The sequence below is a fragment of the Oncorhynchus gorbuscha genome, linkage group LG06 (genome assembly GCF_021184085.1).
Source record: "Oncorhynchus gorbuscha isolate QuinsamMale2020 ecotype Even-year linkage group LG06, OgorEven_v1.0, whole genome shotgun sequence".
NCBI classification, from domain to species: domain Eukaryota; kingdom Metazoa; phylum Chordata; class Actinopteri; order Salmoniformes; family Salmonidae; genus Oncorhynchus; species Oncorhynchus gorbuscha.
In genome coordinates, this window is record NC_060178.1 from 88,802,038 (window position 1) to 88,820,355 (window position 18,318).

Consider the following 18,318-nt stretch of genomic DNA (forward strand, 5'->3'; position numbering starts at 1 on the left):
CTCGCTCTCATCCAACACCTCCCACACTGCCCCTACTCGGATGGTATCGCGCCGTCCCAACCTTCGCTCTCTCTCCCCCGCTACTCTCTCCTCTTCCATCCTATCATCTCTTCCCTCCGCTCAAACCTTCTCCAACCTATCTCCTGATTCTGCCTCCTCAACCCTCCTCTCCTCCCTCTCTGCATCCTTTGACTCTCTATGTCCCCTATCCTCCAGGCCGGCTCGGTCCTCCCCTCCCGCTCCGTGGCTCGATGACTCATTGCGAGCTCACAGAACAGGGCTCCGGGCAGCCGAGCGGAAATGGAGAAAAACTCGCCTCCCTGCGGACCTGGCATCCTTTCACTCCCTCCTCTCTACATTTTCCTCCTCTGTCTCTGCTGCTAAAGCCACTTTCTACCATGCTAAATTCCAAGCATCTGCCTCTAACCCTAGGAAGCTCTTTGCCACCTTCTCCTTCCTCCTGAATCCTCCTCCCCCCCCCCTCCCTCTCTGCAGACGACTTCGTCAACCATTTTGAAAAGAAGGTCGACGACATCCGATCCTCGTTTGCTAAGTCAAACGACACCGCTGGTTCTGCTCACACTGCCCTACCCTGTGCTCTGACCTCTTTCTCCCCTCTCTCTCCAGATGAAATCTCGCGTCTTGTGACGGCCGGCCGCCCAACAACCTGCCCGCTTGACCCTATCCCCTCCCCTCTTCTCCAGACCATTTCCGGAGACCTTCTCCCTTACCTCACCTCGCTCATCAACTCATCACTGACCGCTGGCTACGTCCCTTCCGTCTTCAAGAGAGCGAGAGTTGCACCCCTTCTGAAAAAACCTACACTCGATCTCTCCGATGTCAACAATTACAGACCAGTATCCCTTCTTTCTTTTCTCTCCAAAACTCTTTAACGTGCCGTCCTTGGCCAGCTCTCCCGCTATCTCTCTCTGAATGACCTTCTTGATCCAAATCAGTCAGGTTTCAAGACTAGTCATTCAACTGAGACTGCTCTCCTCTGTATCACGGAGGCGCTCCGCACTGCTAAAGCTAACTCTCTCTCCTCTGCTCTCATCCTTCTAGATCTATCGGCTGCCTTCGATACTGTGAACCATCAGATCCTCCTCTCCACCCTCTCCGAGTTGGGCATCTCCGGCGCGGCCCACGCTTGGATTGCGTCCTACCTGACAGGTCGCTCCTACCAGGTGGCGTGGCGAGAATCTGTCTCCTCACCACGCGCTCTCACCACTGGTGTCCCCCAGGGCTCTGTTCTAGGCCCTCTCCTATTCTCGCTATACACCAAGTCACTTGGCTCTGTCATAACCTCACATGGTCTCTCCTATCATTGCTATGCAGACGACACACAACTAATCTTCTCCTTTCCCCCTTCTGATGACCAGGTGGCGAATCGCATCTCTGCATGTCTGGCAGACATATCAGCGTGGATGACGGATCACCACCTCAAGCTGAACCTCGGCAAGACGGAGCTGCTCTTCCTCCCGGGGAAGGACTGCCCGTTCCATGATCTCGCCATCACGGTTGACAACTCCATTGTGTCCTCCTCCCAGAGCGCTAAGAACCTTGGTGTGATCCTGGACAACACCCTGTCGTTCTCAACCAACATCAAGGCGGTGGCCCGTTCCTGTAGGTTCATGCTCTACAACATCCGCAGAGTACGACCCTGCCTCACACAGGAAGCGGCGCAGGTCCTAATCCAGGCACTTGTCATCTCCCGTCTGGATTACTGCAACTCGCTGTTGGCTGGGCTCCCTGCCTGTGCCATTAAACCCCTTCAACTCATCCAGAACACCGCAGCCCGTCTGGTGTTCAACCTTCCCAAGTTCTCTCACGTCACCCCGCTCCTCCGTTCTCTCCACTGGCTTCCAGTTGAAGCTCGCATCCGCTACAAGACCATGGTGCTTGCCTACGGAGCTGTGAGGGGAATGGCATCTCAGTACCTCCAGGCTCTGATCAGGCCCTACACCCAAACAAGGGCACTGCGTTCATCCACCTCTGGCCTGCTCGCCTCCCTACCACTGAGGAAGTACAGTTCCCGCTCAGCCCAGTCAAAACTGTTCGCTGCTCTGGCCCCCCAATGGTGGAACAAACTCCCTCACGACGCCAGGACAGCGGAGTCAATCACCACCTTCCGGAGACACCTGAAACCCCACCTCTTTAAGGAATACCTAGGATAGGATAAGTATCCACCCCCCCCCCCCCCTTTAAGATTTAGATGCACTATTGTAAAGTGACTGTTCCACTGGATGTCATAAGGTGAATGCACCACTTTGTAAGTCGCTCTGGATAAGAGCGTCTGCTAAATGACTTAAATGTAATTGTAAATGTAAAACTTTCATTTAGGCTATGTTGAATGGGCGCAGATGATGATGGCTTTCTTTTCTCCCTCTTTTTATTCATAATACATCAACAACTTACATTGCTACATCATACAAAATAGAACGCAGGTATTAACAAGAAAATACTAAAACATACAAAAATATCAATGAAATAATACAAATAAAAAACAATTCTAGTGCAATTGTAATCACTCTGGAAAAATATCATTATAATGATTCAGGAAATGTTATTCTTGTTATTCACTAGGGATAATGTTCTAAGAAGATTGAATTTAACTATCAAAAATGTGTAGTTTTGGTATCGAATTTTGTCATTTTTGTTTGTGTATAAAGTATTTGGCAACAAGAATTTTAAAAATCACAATCATTTCAATGGTCTTGTTATCATTGTAATAGTAACATATTATATCCTTCATGTCAAAAACACAGGGACTGTTCATAATGGTAAAGAAGTATTCTTCAAGGTTTTCCCAAAATTATGACACAAATTTACATTCAAAGAACAAGTGAGACAGATTCTCACCTTTTTCACAAAAAACGCAGATATCATCAATAGCCACAAAGTTGGACAACATAGAATTATATAGATATATCTTATGTAAAATGTTTAAGTGAACTTCCTTAAATTTGTTTGGTATACAATATTTGTAAGGCCTTAACCATGCATTTTTCCAGACAATGTCAGGAACAAGCATGTTCCAGAAAATGTTTCCTCTTGATGTAAGTTGGTCTTGTGAATGGAGAATTTGTCTTATATTTATTACAACAAGATTTCTCAAGTAAGCCCACGCTTTCCAAACTGAGTTCTGGATAAGCTTTGTGATCTTTACCTAAGCTAAGATGAGTTTTCATTAGTGTAGTTAGATCTCTGGGAACGGATTTGATCACAGAAATAAACTCTCTGAAAGGTATTGGAAACTCTTTCAATGTTATAAATTGTTCATATGTAAGAATATTACCCCTGTTGTTGAAAACATCAAGAACAAAGTCAATATTTCTCTCATGCCAGCTGGGGTAGAACAATGACTTATTCCTTACAGTTATGTCTGAATTATTCCACAAAATAGCTTTGTGTTGGGAAAAATTGTGTAGTAAACATATTTTACAGGCCATTAAAGCTTGTTGGTGAAACCTAGCCAATTTACTGGGTAATCTTTCAGGAATATAATTACATTTCAGTAAAAATTGAAGACCTCCCAATTTATTAAACACATTATTTGGAATGAAATACCATATTGAATCAGTATTGATCAAACATCTTTTCAACCAGTTGATCTTAAGTGTTATTTACAGTTTACACCTTAGCCAAATACATTTCAACTCAGTTTTTCACAATTCCTGACATTTAATCCTTGTAAAAATTCCCTGTTTTAGGTCAGTTAGGATCACCACTTTAGGGCTATATCTTTTCTTAGTTCTACATTTTTTAAACTGGGCATGCTTATTTAAGATGGCAAGGAAAGCACGGGATGAGGTCAATATCAGATTCCACCTGCGAGAGTACCTTTGAAATTCAGCGACATTCTCACACAGCTCAGTATTTTGGGATTGCAGTTTCTTCAACTCATTCTCTAGGAACGTTATCTTTTCCTTGTTCTCGCTCACAATTTTGTGAAGCTGACTGACAGTTTCTGACAAATTATCGATCCTCTTTGATGTTACTTCGGTGGCCCGCTCTATGATGGGCCGCCTAACCCTCAATGTTGCTTTGACAGGCGAGAAAACACTCCCTCTCAAAGCAACGCCATCTTGGCCCTCCCTGATGTCTTTCTTACTAAGGTCAAAAGTCTGTGCGTGAAGTCAGTGTGTCGGGGTGTATGTATTTTTTCTGACGGCATACTTTAATACTTTAACATATTTACATCATCATTCAAAGTCGATCTATACATTTGTATTTTATCCTAATTTAAGTAAACTTACAATAACATACACATAAATTTATATTTTCTCCCAAATCACATTATTATTCAATATTCAAGTACAATCCAGCCAAACTGTAGGTATAATCCGAATAAAGGAACCTGTTAAGGCACACTCAGTAGTTTGATACAAACAACAAAAGAACTGATTAAAAAAAAGCCCTTTAAAATGCTATATGAACAAAGATGAACAATATATGCAAAATCCAACTGTTGTAATGGAGGGGGGCGGGGCTCGGGGGCTGTGTGTGGGTGTTCGACTGTGAAAGACACGGATGAGAGCCAACTAGTAAAAGCACAGCCCCCTTCATTATCCAGGCACTGTGCCTTCAACATCAAAGAGCCATTCCAGACCCTGAAGTCAGAAGGACTTTGAGATATAAGTCTAAAGTTTTATTGTTATGTGCACAAGTACAATGAAACCAGTGCAGTAATCAAGATCAGTAGTAAATATATTTAAAACATAAAGTAAAGTAGAAAGTGGGGAGAAGAAGTATTTGATACACTGCCGATTTTGCAGGTTTTCCTACTTACAAAGCATGTAGTGGTCTGTAATCATAGGTACACTTCAACTATGAGAGACGGAATCTAAAATATATATTTTTAAAATCTAAAACAAAAATCCAGAAAATCACATTGTATGATTTTTAAGTAATTCATGAGCATTTTATTGCATGACAAAAGTATTTGATCACCTACCAACCAGTAAGAATTCCGGCTCTCACAGACCTGTTAGTTTTTTTAAAGAATCCCTCCTGTTCTCCACTCATTACCTGTATTAACTGCACCTGTTTGAACTTGTTACCTGTATAAAAGACACCTGTCCACACACTCAATCAAACAGACTCCAACCTCTCCACAATGGCCAAGACCAGAGAGGGTGTAAGGACATCAGGGATAGAATTGTAGACCTGCACAAGGCTGGGATGGGCTACAGGACAATAGGCAAGCAGCTTGGTGAGAAAGCAACAACTGTTGGCGTAATTATTAGAAAATGGAAGAAGTTCAAGATGACGGTCAATTACCCTCGGTCTGGGGCTCCATGCAAGATCTCACCTCGTGGGGCATCAATGATCATGAGGAAGGTGAGTGATAAGCCCAGAACTACACGACAGGACCTGCTCAATGACCTGAAGAGAGCTGGGACCGCAGTCTCAAAGAAAACCATTAGTAACACACTACGCCGTCATGGACTAAAATCCTGCAGTGCACGCAAGGTCCCCCTGCTCAAGCCAGCACATATCCAGGCCCGTCTGAAGTTTGCCAATGACCATCTGGATGATCCAGAGGAGGAATGGGAGAAGGTCATGTGGTGTGATGAGACAAAAATATAGCTTTTTGGTCTAAACTCAACTCGCTGTGTTTGCAGGAAGAAGAAGGATGAGTACATCCCCAAGAACACCATCCCAACCGTGAAGCATGGAGGTGGAAACATCATTCTTTGGTGGATGACTGCACCGTATTGAGGGGAGGATGGATGGGGCCATGTATCCCGAGATCTTGGCCAACAATCTCCTTCCCTCAGTAAGAGCATTTAAGATGGGTCGTGGCTGGGTCTTCCAGCATGACAACGACCCGAAACACACAGCTAGGGCAACTAAGGAGTGGCTCCGTAAGAAGCATCTCAAGGTCCTGGAGTGGCCTAGCCAGTCTCCAGACCTGAACCCAGTAGAACATCTTTGGAGGGAGCTGAAAGTCCGTACTGCCCAGCGACAGCCCCGAAACCTGAAGGATCTGGAGAAGGTCTGTGTGGAGGAGTGGGCCAAAATCCCTGCTGCAGTGTGTGCAAATCTGGTTAAGAACTACGGGAAACGTATGATCTCTGTAATTGCAAAAAAAGTTTTCTGTACCAAATATTAAGTTCTGCTTTTCTGATGTATCAAATACTTATGTCATGCAATAAAATGCTAATTAATTACTTAAAAATCATACAATGTGATTTTCTGGATTTTTGTTTTAGATTCCGTCTCTCACAGTTGAAGTGTACCTATGATAAAAATTACAGACCTCTTCATGCTTTGTAAGTAGGAAAACCTGCAAAATCGGCAGTGTATCAAATACTTGTTCTCCCTACTGTATATACAGGGTCAGGTCCAGAGTCAGTAACTATATACAGGGTCAGTTCCACGGTCAGTAGCTATATACAAGGTCAGTTCCAGGGTCTTGTTAGAGGAAATCGTAGTTAAGATGAATAATTATTTATACATTATTGATATTCTAATACTATTATGTTATGATATGAAAAGTAAAGGTTATTGGTTAAGCTGTTACTGAAAATGTAAGCAGAACTAATTTGATTGTCTGTGCCTCTTGGGAAGGTCAAGGGGGAGAAAAAGCTTTTCAGACAAGATAAGAATGTTTGGGTTTTGTTCCATTGGTGAGAGAAATCTGTATCTTTTAGACAGGTTGTAATGTCTGGTTTATGAGGGGAGTAGAAAGCATCTCTGGACCTAAACAAAAAAACAACGGGGCAATCGTGGGAAACTGATGATGTCATTTTGAGTTTATAACCTGTGGAAATCTGTGTATGTGGTTAGTACTCTCTGGAATTAAACGCTCTTTAACCTGGCTTTTAAGACTGGTCTCGATCTACTTCATGCATAATTAATGAACTTACAACTCATTAAATGAATTAGAAATGAGTGCTAATTGGTTTTGGCAATTAAAACATTAAAGGAATTTAGAATTCCTCTATCAATTTGGTCCTTTGAGCCGGATCTAAACAACTCTACCTGTTATCTGAAGGTAATACGCTGAAAAATCGTGCACGGACGAGTTTTTGACTCGTTTTACTAAAGACCTGACCTCTGAATTGAGGTTAAAATTGAAACAGGCCTGCGTATTATCACGGAGGACAGGAAGGGTGACTAGATACAATGAACAGTGCTTTTCCCAGTCGGCAGCAGGTAAAGTAGCCTTTATTCTCGAATTTGGGAGGGATTATTTAGGATATTTATTGATTAAAATGTTATAAAGGAGTTGAATTTGATCAATAATAGGTGCTTGAATATTCCGAACAAATAAAATGGGTTTCTACCGGGGGTATTAACCAGGATATCGATAAAAAGGAAGCAGGGTCCGAAATTGACCCTGAGGTAAGGTGCACTACCACCAAATAAACTAGAGTTTAATACGGCCTGGTTTTGCAAGCCAAGGATTATTAAGGAGTGATATTTTGTTTTTTTTATTTTTTATTTTACCTTTATTTAACCAGGCAAGTCAGTTAAGAACATATTCTTATTTTCAATGACGGCCTGGGAACAGTGGGTTAACTGCCTGTTCAGGGGCAGAACGACAGATTTTGTACCTTGTCAGCATGGGGGTTTGAACTCGCAACCTTCTGGTTACTAGTCCAACGCTCTAACCACTAGGCTACGCTGCCGCCCCGGCAATAGTACGCATTGGAGAATTAGGACGCTTGTTCCGTACAAATAGGATGGCCAATATAGCTATATACAAGGTCAGTTCCAGGGTCAGTAGCTATATACAAGGTCAGTTCCAGGGTCGGTAGCTATATCCAGGGTCAGTAGCTATATACAGGGTCAGTTCCAGGGTCAGTAGCTATATACAAGGTCAGTTCCAGGGTCAGTGCCAATATCATATTTACAATGTGCAAGGATAAAGGAGTGGTAGGGGTAGATATGTATAGGGGTAAGGTGACTAGGCATCAGGATATATTATAAACAGAGTACCAGAAGCATATACAGTATGATGAATGTGTGTGCGTGTTATACTCAGAATGTGAGCAAATTAAGTGAGTGTGTGTGTGTTGGAGAGTCCGTGTGAGTGTGTGTGTGTGAGTGAAAAGTCAATGTAGATGGTCCGTGTAGCCATTTTGTTAACTATTTAGCAGTCTTGTGGATTGGGGATATAAGCTGTTCAGGAGCCTGTTGGTGTCAGACTTGTTGCTCCGGTACCACTTGCCGTGCGGAAGCAGAGAGAACAGTCAATGGCTTAGGTGTCTGGAGTCTTGCAACAGGCTCTTGCAACAGTTATGTACTGGGCTGGGTGCACCACCATCTGTAGCGCCATGCGATCGGGGGCTTAGCAGTTGCCATATCAAGCAGTGATGCAGCCAGACTGTTTGCGTGTTTGTGGACCATTTTAAGTCCTTAGTGATTTGGACACAGTGGAACTTAAAATCAAATGAAATGTTATTTGTCACCTGCTTCGTAAACAACAGGTGTAGACTAACAGTGTATTACCTACGTGTTTCAAGCAAACCACCATAGTCACTGTGCCCAAGAACACCAAGGTAACCTGTCTAAATGACTACCGCCCCGTAGCACTCACATCTGTAGCCATGAAATCCTTTAAAATGCTGATCATGGCTCACATCGACACCATCATCCCAGAAACCCTAGGCCCACTCCAATACGCATACCGCCCCAACGGATACACAGATGATTCAATCTCTATTGTTCAACACCATAGTGCCTTCCAAGCTCATCACTAAGCTAAGGAGCCGGGGACTGAACACCTCCCTCAGCAACTGGATCCTGGACTTCCTGATGGCCCGCCCCCAGGTGGTGAGGGTAGGCAACATCTGCCACGCTGATCCTCAACACAGGGGCCCCTGAGAGGTGCATGCTTGATACCCTCCTGTACTCCCTGTTCACACAGGACTGCGTGGCCAACCACGACTCCAATGCCATCATTCAGTTTGCCAATGACAGCAGTGTTAGGCCTGATCACTGACAACGATGTGACAGCCTATAGGGAGGTCAGAGACCTGGCAGGTTGGTGCCAGGACAACAAACCCTTCATCAACATGGGCAAAGGAGCTTATTTTGGACTACAGGAAACAGAAAGCCGAACACACCTCATTCACATCGACAGGGTTGTAGTGGAGCTGGCCAAGAGCTTCAAGTTCCTAGTTGTCCACATTGCTAAGGACCTGTCATGGTCAAAACAAAGTCGTAACTAGGGCACGACAATGCCTCTTCACCCTCGGAAGCTGAAAAGATTTGGCATGGGCCCTCAGATCCTGAAAAAGTTCTACAGCTGCACCATTGAGAGCAACTTGACTGGCTGCATCACCACTTGGTATGGCAACTGCTCGGCATCTGACCCCAAGGCTCTAGAGGTTAGTGCGTCAGTACGTCACCGGGGCCAAACTTCCTGCCATCCAGGACCTCTATACCAGGCAGTGTCAGAGGAAGGTCCTAAAAATGGTCTAAGACTCCAGCCACCTAAGTCATAGACCGTTCCCGCTGCTACCGCACAACAAGCGATACTGGAGTGCCAAGTCTAAGACCAAAAGGCTCCTGAACAGCTTCTACCCCAAAGTCATAAGACTGCTGAACAGTTAATCAAATGGCTACCCGGGATTATTGACCACAGTTATTATTTGTTTTGCACTGACTCTCTTGAACTGGCTCTATGCACATTCACACATACTACACTGACACACACACGCATGCACGCATATTGACGCCACATACACACATCTGCTACTCTGTTTATTATATGGTACCAGTCAAAAGTTTGGACACACCTACTCATTCAAGGGTTGTTATACATTTTTACTATTTTATACATTGTAGAATAATAGTGAAGACATCATAACTATGCAATAACACATATGGAATCATTGAGTAACCAAAAAAGTGTTAAATCAAAATATATTTCATATTTAAGTTTCTTCAAAGTAGCCACCCTTTAGCTTGACAATAGCTTTGCAAACTCTTGGTAAACTCTTGGCATTCTCTCAACCAGCTTCAAGAGGTAGTCACCTGGAATGCATTTTAATTAACAGGTGTGCCATGTTAAAAGTACATCTGTGGAAATTCTTTCCTACTTAATGCTTTTGAGCCAATCAGTTGTGTAAAGGTAGGGTTGGTATACAGAAGATAGCCCTATTTGGTTAAAGATCAAGTCCATATTCTGGCAAGAACAGCTCAAATAAGTAAAGAAAACAAAGGTCCATCTTTACTTTAAGACATGAAGTTCAGTCAATTTGGAAAATGTCAAGAACTTTTAACGTTTCTTCAAGTGCCGTCGCAAAAACCATCAAGCCCTATGATGAAACTGGCTCTCATAAGGACCGCCACAGGAAAGGAAGACCCAGAGTTACCTCTGCTGCAGAGGATAAGTTGATTATAGTTAATTGCACCTCAGATTGCTTCCCAAATAAATGCATCAAGTAACAGACATCTCAATATGAACTGTTCAAAGGAGACTGCGTGAATTAGGCCTTCATGGTCGAATTGCTGCAAAGAAACCACTACTAAAGGACAACAATAAGAAGAGATTTACTTGTGCCAAGATACATGAGCAATGGACATTAGACCGGTGGAAATCTGTCCTTTGGTCTGATGAGTCCAAATTCTGAGATTCCTGGTTCCAACCGCTGTCTCTTAGTGAGACGCAGAGTAGGTGAACGGATGATCTCCGCATGTGTGGTTCCTCTGCCGTGAAGCATGGAGGAGGAGGTGTGATGGTGCTTTTCTGGTGACACTGTCTGTGATTAATTTAGAATACAAGGCACACTTAACCAGCATGGCTACTACAGCATTCTGCAGCGATATACCATCCCATCTGGTTTGCGCTTTGACATAATTTGTTTTTCAACAGGACAATGACCCAACACACCTCCAGGCTGTGTAAGGGCTATTTGACCAAAGAGAGTGATGGAGTGCTACATCAGATGACCTGGCCTCCACAATCACCCAACCTCATTGTCCATTTGGAAGACCCATTTGCGACCAAGCTTTAACTTCCTGATTGATGTCTTGAGATGTTGCTTCAATATATCCACATAATTTTCCTCCCTCGTGATGCTATCTATTTTGTGAAGTGCACCAGTCCCTCCTGCAGCAAAGCACCCCCACAACATGATGCTTCACAGTTGGGATGGTGTTCTTCGGCTTGCAAGCCTCACCTCTTTTTCCTCCAAACATAACGATGGTCATTATGGCCAAACAGTTCCATTTTTGTTTCATCAGACCAGAGGGCATTTTTCCAAAAGGCAGTCAACTTAGTGTATGTAAACTTCTGACCCACTAATGTCTTCACTATTATTGTACAATGTAGAAAAATAGTAGAAAAAAAACTGGAATGAGTAGGTGTGTCCAAACTTTTGACTGGTACTGTATATCCTGATTGCCTCATCACTTTTACCTCTACCTACATACTGTATTACCTCATGCCCCTGCACATTGACTGTACTGATACCCTTTGTATTTTGCCTTGTTATTTTATTCTATTAGTATTTCCTTTTACATTTAGAAAATATGTCTAACTTTTTAACTCTGCAATGTTGAGAATAGGCTCGTAATTAAGCATTTCATGGTAAAGTCTACACCGGTTACCGGTTGTATTATGTGACCAATAAAATGTTATTTTGAATTTTAGGAATTCTTCGGCTATCAATATCTTTTTATTTGAAATGATTTGTTAAAATATTGAATTAGGCTTTTACTACTGTAGCCCATAGAAACGCTTTGAATACCATTCATAAAATACATTTAAAAAATACGCTTTTGAAGTGTTCGTCCTATATTTAGGAGATATAAGGAAGCTCAGGAAATATTGTCGTTTTTTTGGACACATTTAACCGGTTAATTTTGTTAGCACAAAACTAACTCCATAGTTCAGGGACACTTCGGGAGGATGAAGAGCAAATTGGAGAATACTATTATGTTTGCGAGAGTTATCTTTCCATATAGTGGTCATATTACCATTCAGACGCTGTCAGACGTTTTTTAAATGTCAACAACAACAGGTTCATGCAGGACTCAGTCATTACACATAGCTACATTGTAGTTTATTCTTTATCAAAGTCATTCATGTGTGTTGGCAGCCAGCTACTGCGCACACAGTACTGAAGGAGGCACTCACTGTATTGCATTCACCCATCCATTGTGTGTACCATAAAATCTACCCACCATTCAACCAACCTCTTAGAAAAGACACACACAAAAGGTGTGTCCGAAAGTGGCACCATATTTATTCCCTATACAGTTCACTTCTTTTGACCAAGGGCCCATTGCGTTTCGTCAAGGGCCCTGGTCAAAAGTAGTGTGCTATATAGGGAATAGGGTGCCATTTTGGATACAAACAAAGTAATTGCACAGGTCGATGTACGCGTTAACGCACAATTGTTTTCCCTTTTAACACTGGACTCTGGTTTGGGGGGGGGTCATTGTGAATATAAGGCAGAGTAGGTAATAGGTTAACTCTGGTCCAGGGCGTTAATCGATAGCGATACAGGGCGTAGTGGAGGAACGTGCACTATTGCCCTGGACCAAAGCTAGTATTAGGTATAACTTCTGACATAGCCAGAATCATTGATGGAATGGAGCTTTTTCTTCAACAAAGTTTTGCTTGCAGCATAGTCTTTTTCCTCATCATAGATCATACAATGAAATGTTCATAGCAATAGTTAAACATTTTGGTCCAGTTTCACAGACACAGATTAAACCTAGTCCTGGACTAAAAGGTTATTTTAAATGGAGATTCTCCATTGACCATGCATCTGTGTCTGGGAAACGGGTCCTTTGATTCTTACAAGAGTTCCAGAAATCAACTACTACAGTACAAAGAAATAAGAATGGTTTTGGAATGCATAACTATGGTAATAGTAATCATATGAAGGCCTTTTTGGAATGTTTTAATGTCTTGTCTTCAGTCTCTTAAACAGATGTTCCTTCCTTCAGCACTGTGCTCTGAAAGTCAGACACAAAAATACACATTTACAACCACACCCAAACAATAAATACATGAATCAATCAAAACAATCATTGATGGACATGCAACAGTTCAAAACAGTATTACTGTAGTCATTCAGGCTAAGTGTGCAATAATAATAATAATAATAAATATTTTACTCTGTATTCCACTAAGCAGACGCAGATATGCAAAACAACTGTCAGTACAGTGAGTGCATACATTTTTAGTTTGGGTATGTGATCCCTGTGGGAATTGAACCCACAACCGTAGCATAATAAATGAGTAATAGATTGTCATAGCCACCGTGGTCTCATCAGAGTGGTCCTGTAGTGTGCGGTGTTTGTTCCTCTCTTTGGCAAGCTGCTTCCGAGTGGACTTTAAGAGCTGCTGGAGTTTGGTGGCTGCTTGGCCAAGATCTTTGATTAGTTTTCTCTCTTTCTGCAGGCGCTCCTGAGGAGAAAAGAGGGACAGAAGGTGATCCTTCGGACCTCACACAACCTCCATCGGCTTCAGTTCTGACCAGGGCATGTATTCATAAAGCGTCTCAGAGTAGTAGTGCTGATCTAGGATCAGTTTTTCCTTTTAGACTATAGTGAATGGACAGGGGTGACCCATAGAGATGTATAACGATCGCAGCATTGAATAGGCTACTGTATATCCCATTATAGCATCTGTGACAGCATGGGTAGCGCTATTCAGGCTCCATTTTGAATTCGTCAATTTGTTCTTCTACTACTTCTATGAGCTGGTAAACTAACTTTAATGAAGCATACTGCCACCTGAACAGGTATAAAGCCAAGGTTTGTGATTTATTGCCACCTATAGTTATGGAATGTTAGCTCAAGAGTATGATTCATTGGCTGATTCCTCCTGATGACCTGGATGGAATCATGTGATCCTTCCTTGACCAATAATAAGTCCCTCCCAGTTGACTACTTTAAAATTGTAAAAGTCCTCAATGGCAGTGCCCATGCTAAAACAGGCATTTGGGCACTAGAGTCCTCACCCCAGAGAGATTTATAAATCCTAGATCAGAACTCCTATTCAGAGACACTTGATGAATACTGGCCCTGGTCCACATTTAGCAGGCAAACGTTGTCCAATGTTGCAGGGTTAGGGTTAGAAATGTAATGAATAGAGCCAACATGATTACTATTTTTATTCTACATGTCAGAGAGGCATATTTGTTCTACATAACACATTTCTATCTGAAAGTTCCACAGCATTGTGTCCTGATGAACAAAGCCAAGGGTCATGTTCAGCGCTATGTGGGTACCTTTAGCTGGGCTACATCCTCTGTGTCATCCTGTGGGGAGTCTCCTGCCTCTTTCAGCAGGTCCAGCTGAGCCTGGAGCTCTGCAACCGTCTTCTGAGCCTGGGGGTGGGGAATCAAGACAAAACAGTCAGTCAGAGAAACAAGAAACAGTCAAACATACAGTCGAGCCGACAAATCGCTGTGTCTAACTAAGCAATTTTGTTGTTAGCCAATGTCAAACTTGCTAGCAAGAGCTACCCTCTTCCGGTTGGTATGTGGTGAGGGGTGGGAGAGTTTAGTACCTGTTCAAACTCCTCTGTAGTCTGATTCAACTGGGACTGGACCTTGAGCTGCAGAAAATATAGTATAAGATGAATATCTGTACGGACACTAGAGATGTTGTGTGTTCCTCCTTGCTACAGACAAAAATAGATAAAAGCATGTAAAAGCACTATAAAATGTTGTGACTTGCACACCCCCACACCACCCTGTGTCATGTTAGTGCCCACTTCACTCCACACCAGGCAAGACGCAGCGTCATGTCCAAAACAAACAGTGTGGTTCCTTCAGTGAAAAATCTCAAATCAGTGGGAAACTAAACCCAATGAGTGAGTGATCATGCTAAGATGAGAGTGATTAGAAGCCATGGTTAGAGTTAGCTGCAGCTGGTAGTCAACACACACTGGCTGGTTAAACACACACCATGGTTAGAGTTAGCTGCAGCTGGTAGTCAACACACACTGGCTGGTTAAACACACACCATGGTTAGAGTTAGCTGCAGCTGGTAGTCAACACACACTGGCTGGTTAAACACACACCATGGTTAGAGTTAGCTGCAGCTGGTAGTCAACACACACTGGCTGGTTAAACACACACCATGGTAAGAGTTAGCTGCAGCTCGTAGTCAACACACACTGGCTGGTTAAACACACACCATGGTTAGAGTTAGCTGCAGCTGGTAGTCAACACACACTGGCTGGTTAAACACACACCATGGTTAGAGTTAGCTGCAGCTGGTAGTCAACACGCACTGGCTGGTTAAACACACACCATGGGTAGAGTTAGCTGCAGCTGGTAGTCAACACACACTGGCTGGTTAAACACACACCATGGTTAGAGTTAGCTGCAGCTGGTAGTCAACACACACTGGCTGGTTAAACACACACCATGGTTAGAGTTAGCTGCAGCTGGTAGTCAACACACACTGGCTGGTTAAACACACACCATGGTTAGAGTTAGCTGCAGCTGGTAGTCAACACACACTGGCTGGTTAAACACACACCATGGTTAGAGTTAGCTGCAGCTGGTAGTCAACACACACTGGCTGGTTAAACACACACCATGGTTAGAGTTAGCTGCAGCTGGTAGTCAACACACACTGGCTGGTTAAACACACACCATGGTTAGAGTTAGCTGCAGCTGGTAGTCAACACACACTGGCTGGTTAAACACACACCATGGTTAGAGTTAGCTGCAGCTGGTAGTCAACACACACTGGCTGGTTAAACACACACCATGGTTAGAGTTAGCTGCAGCTGGTAGTCAACACACACTGGCTGGTTAAACACACACCATGGTTAGAGTTAGCTGCAGCTGGTAGTCAACACACACTGGCTGGTTAAACACACCATGGTTAGAGTTAGCTGCAGCTGGTAGTCAACACACACTGGCTGGTTAAACACACACCATGGTTAGAGTTAGCTGTGTATGGAGAAGACTGGACAGACTAGACAAACACAGTCTGGAGTTAGTGTGTGTTGACTATCTTGACGACCAGATTATCCTTCTGTTTCTTGTATTGCTGTAATGTTTTTATCAATCAAAATGTGTCAGTAAGAGAACAGGGGACTTCTCTACTGTGATCAAATGGATCCCAACTCCACAGATACATGGTTTAACAGCAGGAGAGATACTCATTTACAATATAGTCCATAGAAATAAAATTGAGTCAATTTATTTATGAGTTAGTCCCCATTTATGACATGCCAAGATGGCTGGCATTACTAGAACATTTTCAAACCTCTGGCTGCTGTCTATGGTCATGACATCAGCCAGTAGTATTTGTATATCTCTATTCCCTGGTTGTGGTAACCATGGCTGTCCAGTGACCAGTTTCCAGAAAGTCTAGTACCCCACCCAGTAGAACAGACATGCAGTGAAGGGTGCCCCATGACCGAGAACCTCCGGCACTCTGACCTCAGGCTCTGATTGGCTGTTCTGTGCCCTGGTTTCAGGGACTACCTCCTGGCTCTGAGCACACATCATCGCCTCGCTCAGCTGACCTCTGACCTGGAAAAGGAAGCTCCAAGGGTTAGGGACAAGAGAGGAGGGGGAGAATTGTGATACATACTAAGTAGACCTCAACAGGCAGCCCACTGCATTTCCTGTCAGGACCACAGGAGACATGGGCAAGCACACACAGTCTTGTTTAACTAACCTTGTGGGGATTGATTCCCATTCCCTATTTTCCCCAGTCCCAAAACCTGGTGTACTGTATGGGTGTAGATGTGTATAGCTAGTGTACCTATGGTGTACTGTATGGGTGTAGATGTGTATAGCTAGTGTACCTATGGTGTACTGTATGGGTGTAGATGTGTATAGCTAGTGTACCTATGATGTACTGTATGGGTGTAGATGTGTATAGCTAGTGTACCTATGGTGTACTGTATGGGTGTAGATGTGTATAGCTAGTGTACCTATGGTGTACTGTATGGATGTAGATGTGTACCGGTGCAATTTCCTCCTCTGTCAGGGCGGTCTCGGACTGTTTCTCCAACTGGGCTTCCAATAGCATCAACTGCTCCTTCAGCTGGAGGGAGAGGAGGGTACGGAGTCCATTACTTAAGTACAATTCAGTACAGACAGTACCAGTCCAGCACTACACACCTACTGGACTGTAGTTGAAATCAGCCTGATATTTATACCTGTTCTATGCTTTGGTTCTCTGCCTTCAAGCTCTCTGCAGTCTCCTTCAGAGTGTGCACTTGTTCCAGGGCCTAGTGTGAGTAGAGAGGGTGTGGTTAAGAACACGGCAGTGTTTCCCCAATAATCATTGAGCAGTGGCGGGGTGGTTTTTAAAAATACATTGGTGGTCATTTTCGGGATGTAAATGTTTTCAGTGTAAACTTAAACGACTATGTAGAGAATATATTTATCTGGTTTTGGTATATAGAGCTATATATTTTTTAAATGAGATCATCTTTGAGAAGTAACAATCACCAATAAAAACTAGACAGTCAGAGAGAATCTAAAATCCCAAATATGTCCTGGCATGGGGCCCCCATTGATTGTGTCATAATGTTTGAGTCACTCAGATAGCGTAAGAACACAGCATAAGCAATGGCAAAATGTGAAGAATTTCAGGAAATTTGCATTCAAACAGAAACATTGTCTCTAGGCCAAGAAAAGGGCCTTTAAAATGTTGGGTCGGAGACTGCAACATTGGCCACGCCCACTAATACACTGCAGGGCCACACAAAGAGCACGAGAGAGGACACAATATTACAGTTGGAGAGGAGAGAAAACGCTGCTTCTTCACCTTCTTCAACTGGTCCTCAGAGTCAGCAATCTTGGATTTCCACACCAGCTCCTCCTCCTCTACACTCTTCTGAAGGCACTTCAGCATTCCTTCCTGTGGAGAGACAGACACATGATTGTGTGAGTATTTCTGTATTTCAAATTTTGCAGGATGAAATCTTGTAGACCACAACTCGCTCTCTCGCCCACTCACACACACACTTGTATTTTTATGCAAGAGAAGGTTTTGCTTGAGGTCAAATTTCACATCTTTATAGATGCAGGTTTTGGGTGATAAATTCAGTAGATCTATCCCCCATTTACACCCATCTCTCACTCACACAAACATGTAATTATCTTATGTTGTAGGCCCATTTTTAAGTTTATCTAGAGCAGGGGTATTCAAATCTTACACTACGAGGTCCAAAATACTGCTGGTTTTCTGTTCTACCAGAATTAAATTGTACCCACCTGATGTCCCAGGTCTAAATCAGTCCCTAATTAGAGGGAATAATGAAAAAAGCAGTGGAACTGGTTTCAAGAGCCAGATTTTAATTTGAGGGATCTAGATATGCCGATGTGTAAACCAACTGGGCGTGTTGGGTTGTTGTAGGTACTC

The 18,318-nt window shown here is 43.3% G+C and overlaps 1 protein-coding gene across 10 annotated transcripts in view; it reads right to left on the minus strand.

The window, feature by feature from the left end:
• Positions 1 to 11,998: 11,998 nt before the first annotated feature.
• The window catches only part of LOC124038498 (ribosome-binding protein 1-like), a 47,884-nt gene continuing 41,564 nt past the window's right edge, over positions 11,999 to 18,318 (minus strand). For 7 of the 10 annotated variants that reach the window (XM_046354462.1, XM_046354463.1, XM_046354458.1 and 4 more), the window contains 8 exons: positions 17,722 to 17,814; positions 17,108 to 17,179; positions 16,912 to 16,992; positions 16,320 to 16,472; positions 14,486 to 14,533; positions 14,205 to 14,303; positions 13,232 to 13,378; positions 11,999 to 12,924 (listed from right to left, as the gene is read on the minus strand). In XM_046354462.1, coding sequence (XP_046210418.1) covers positions 12,892 to 12,924; positions 13,232 to 13,378; positions 14,205 to 14,303; positions 14,486 to 14,533; positions 16,320 to 16,472; positions 16,912 to 16,992; positions 17,108 to 17,179; positions 17,722 to 17,814 — 726 coding nt within the window. In that variant the 3' untranslated portion in view covers positions 11,999 to 12,891. The other 3 variants (XM_046354464.1, XM_046354466.1, XM_046354467.1) reach the window with 3 other exon arrangements.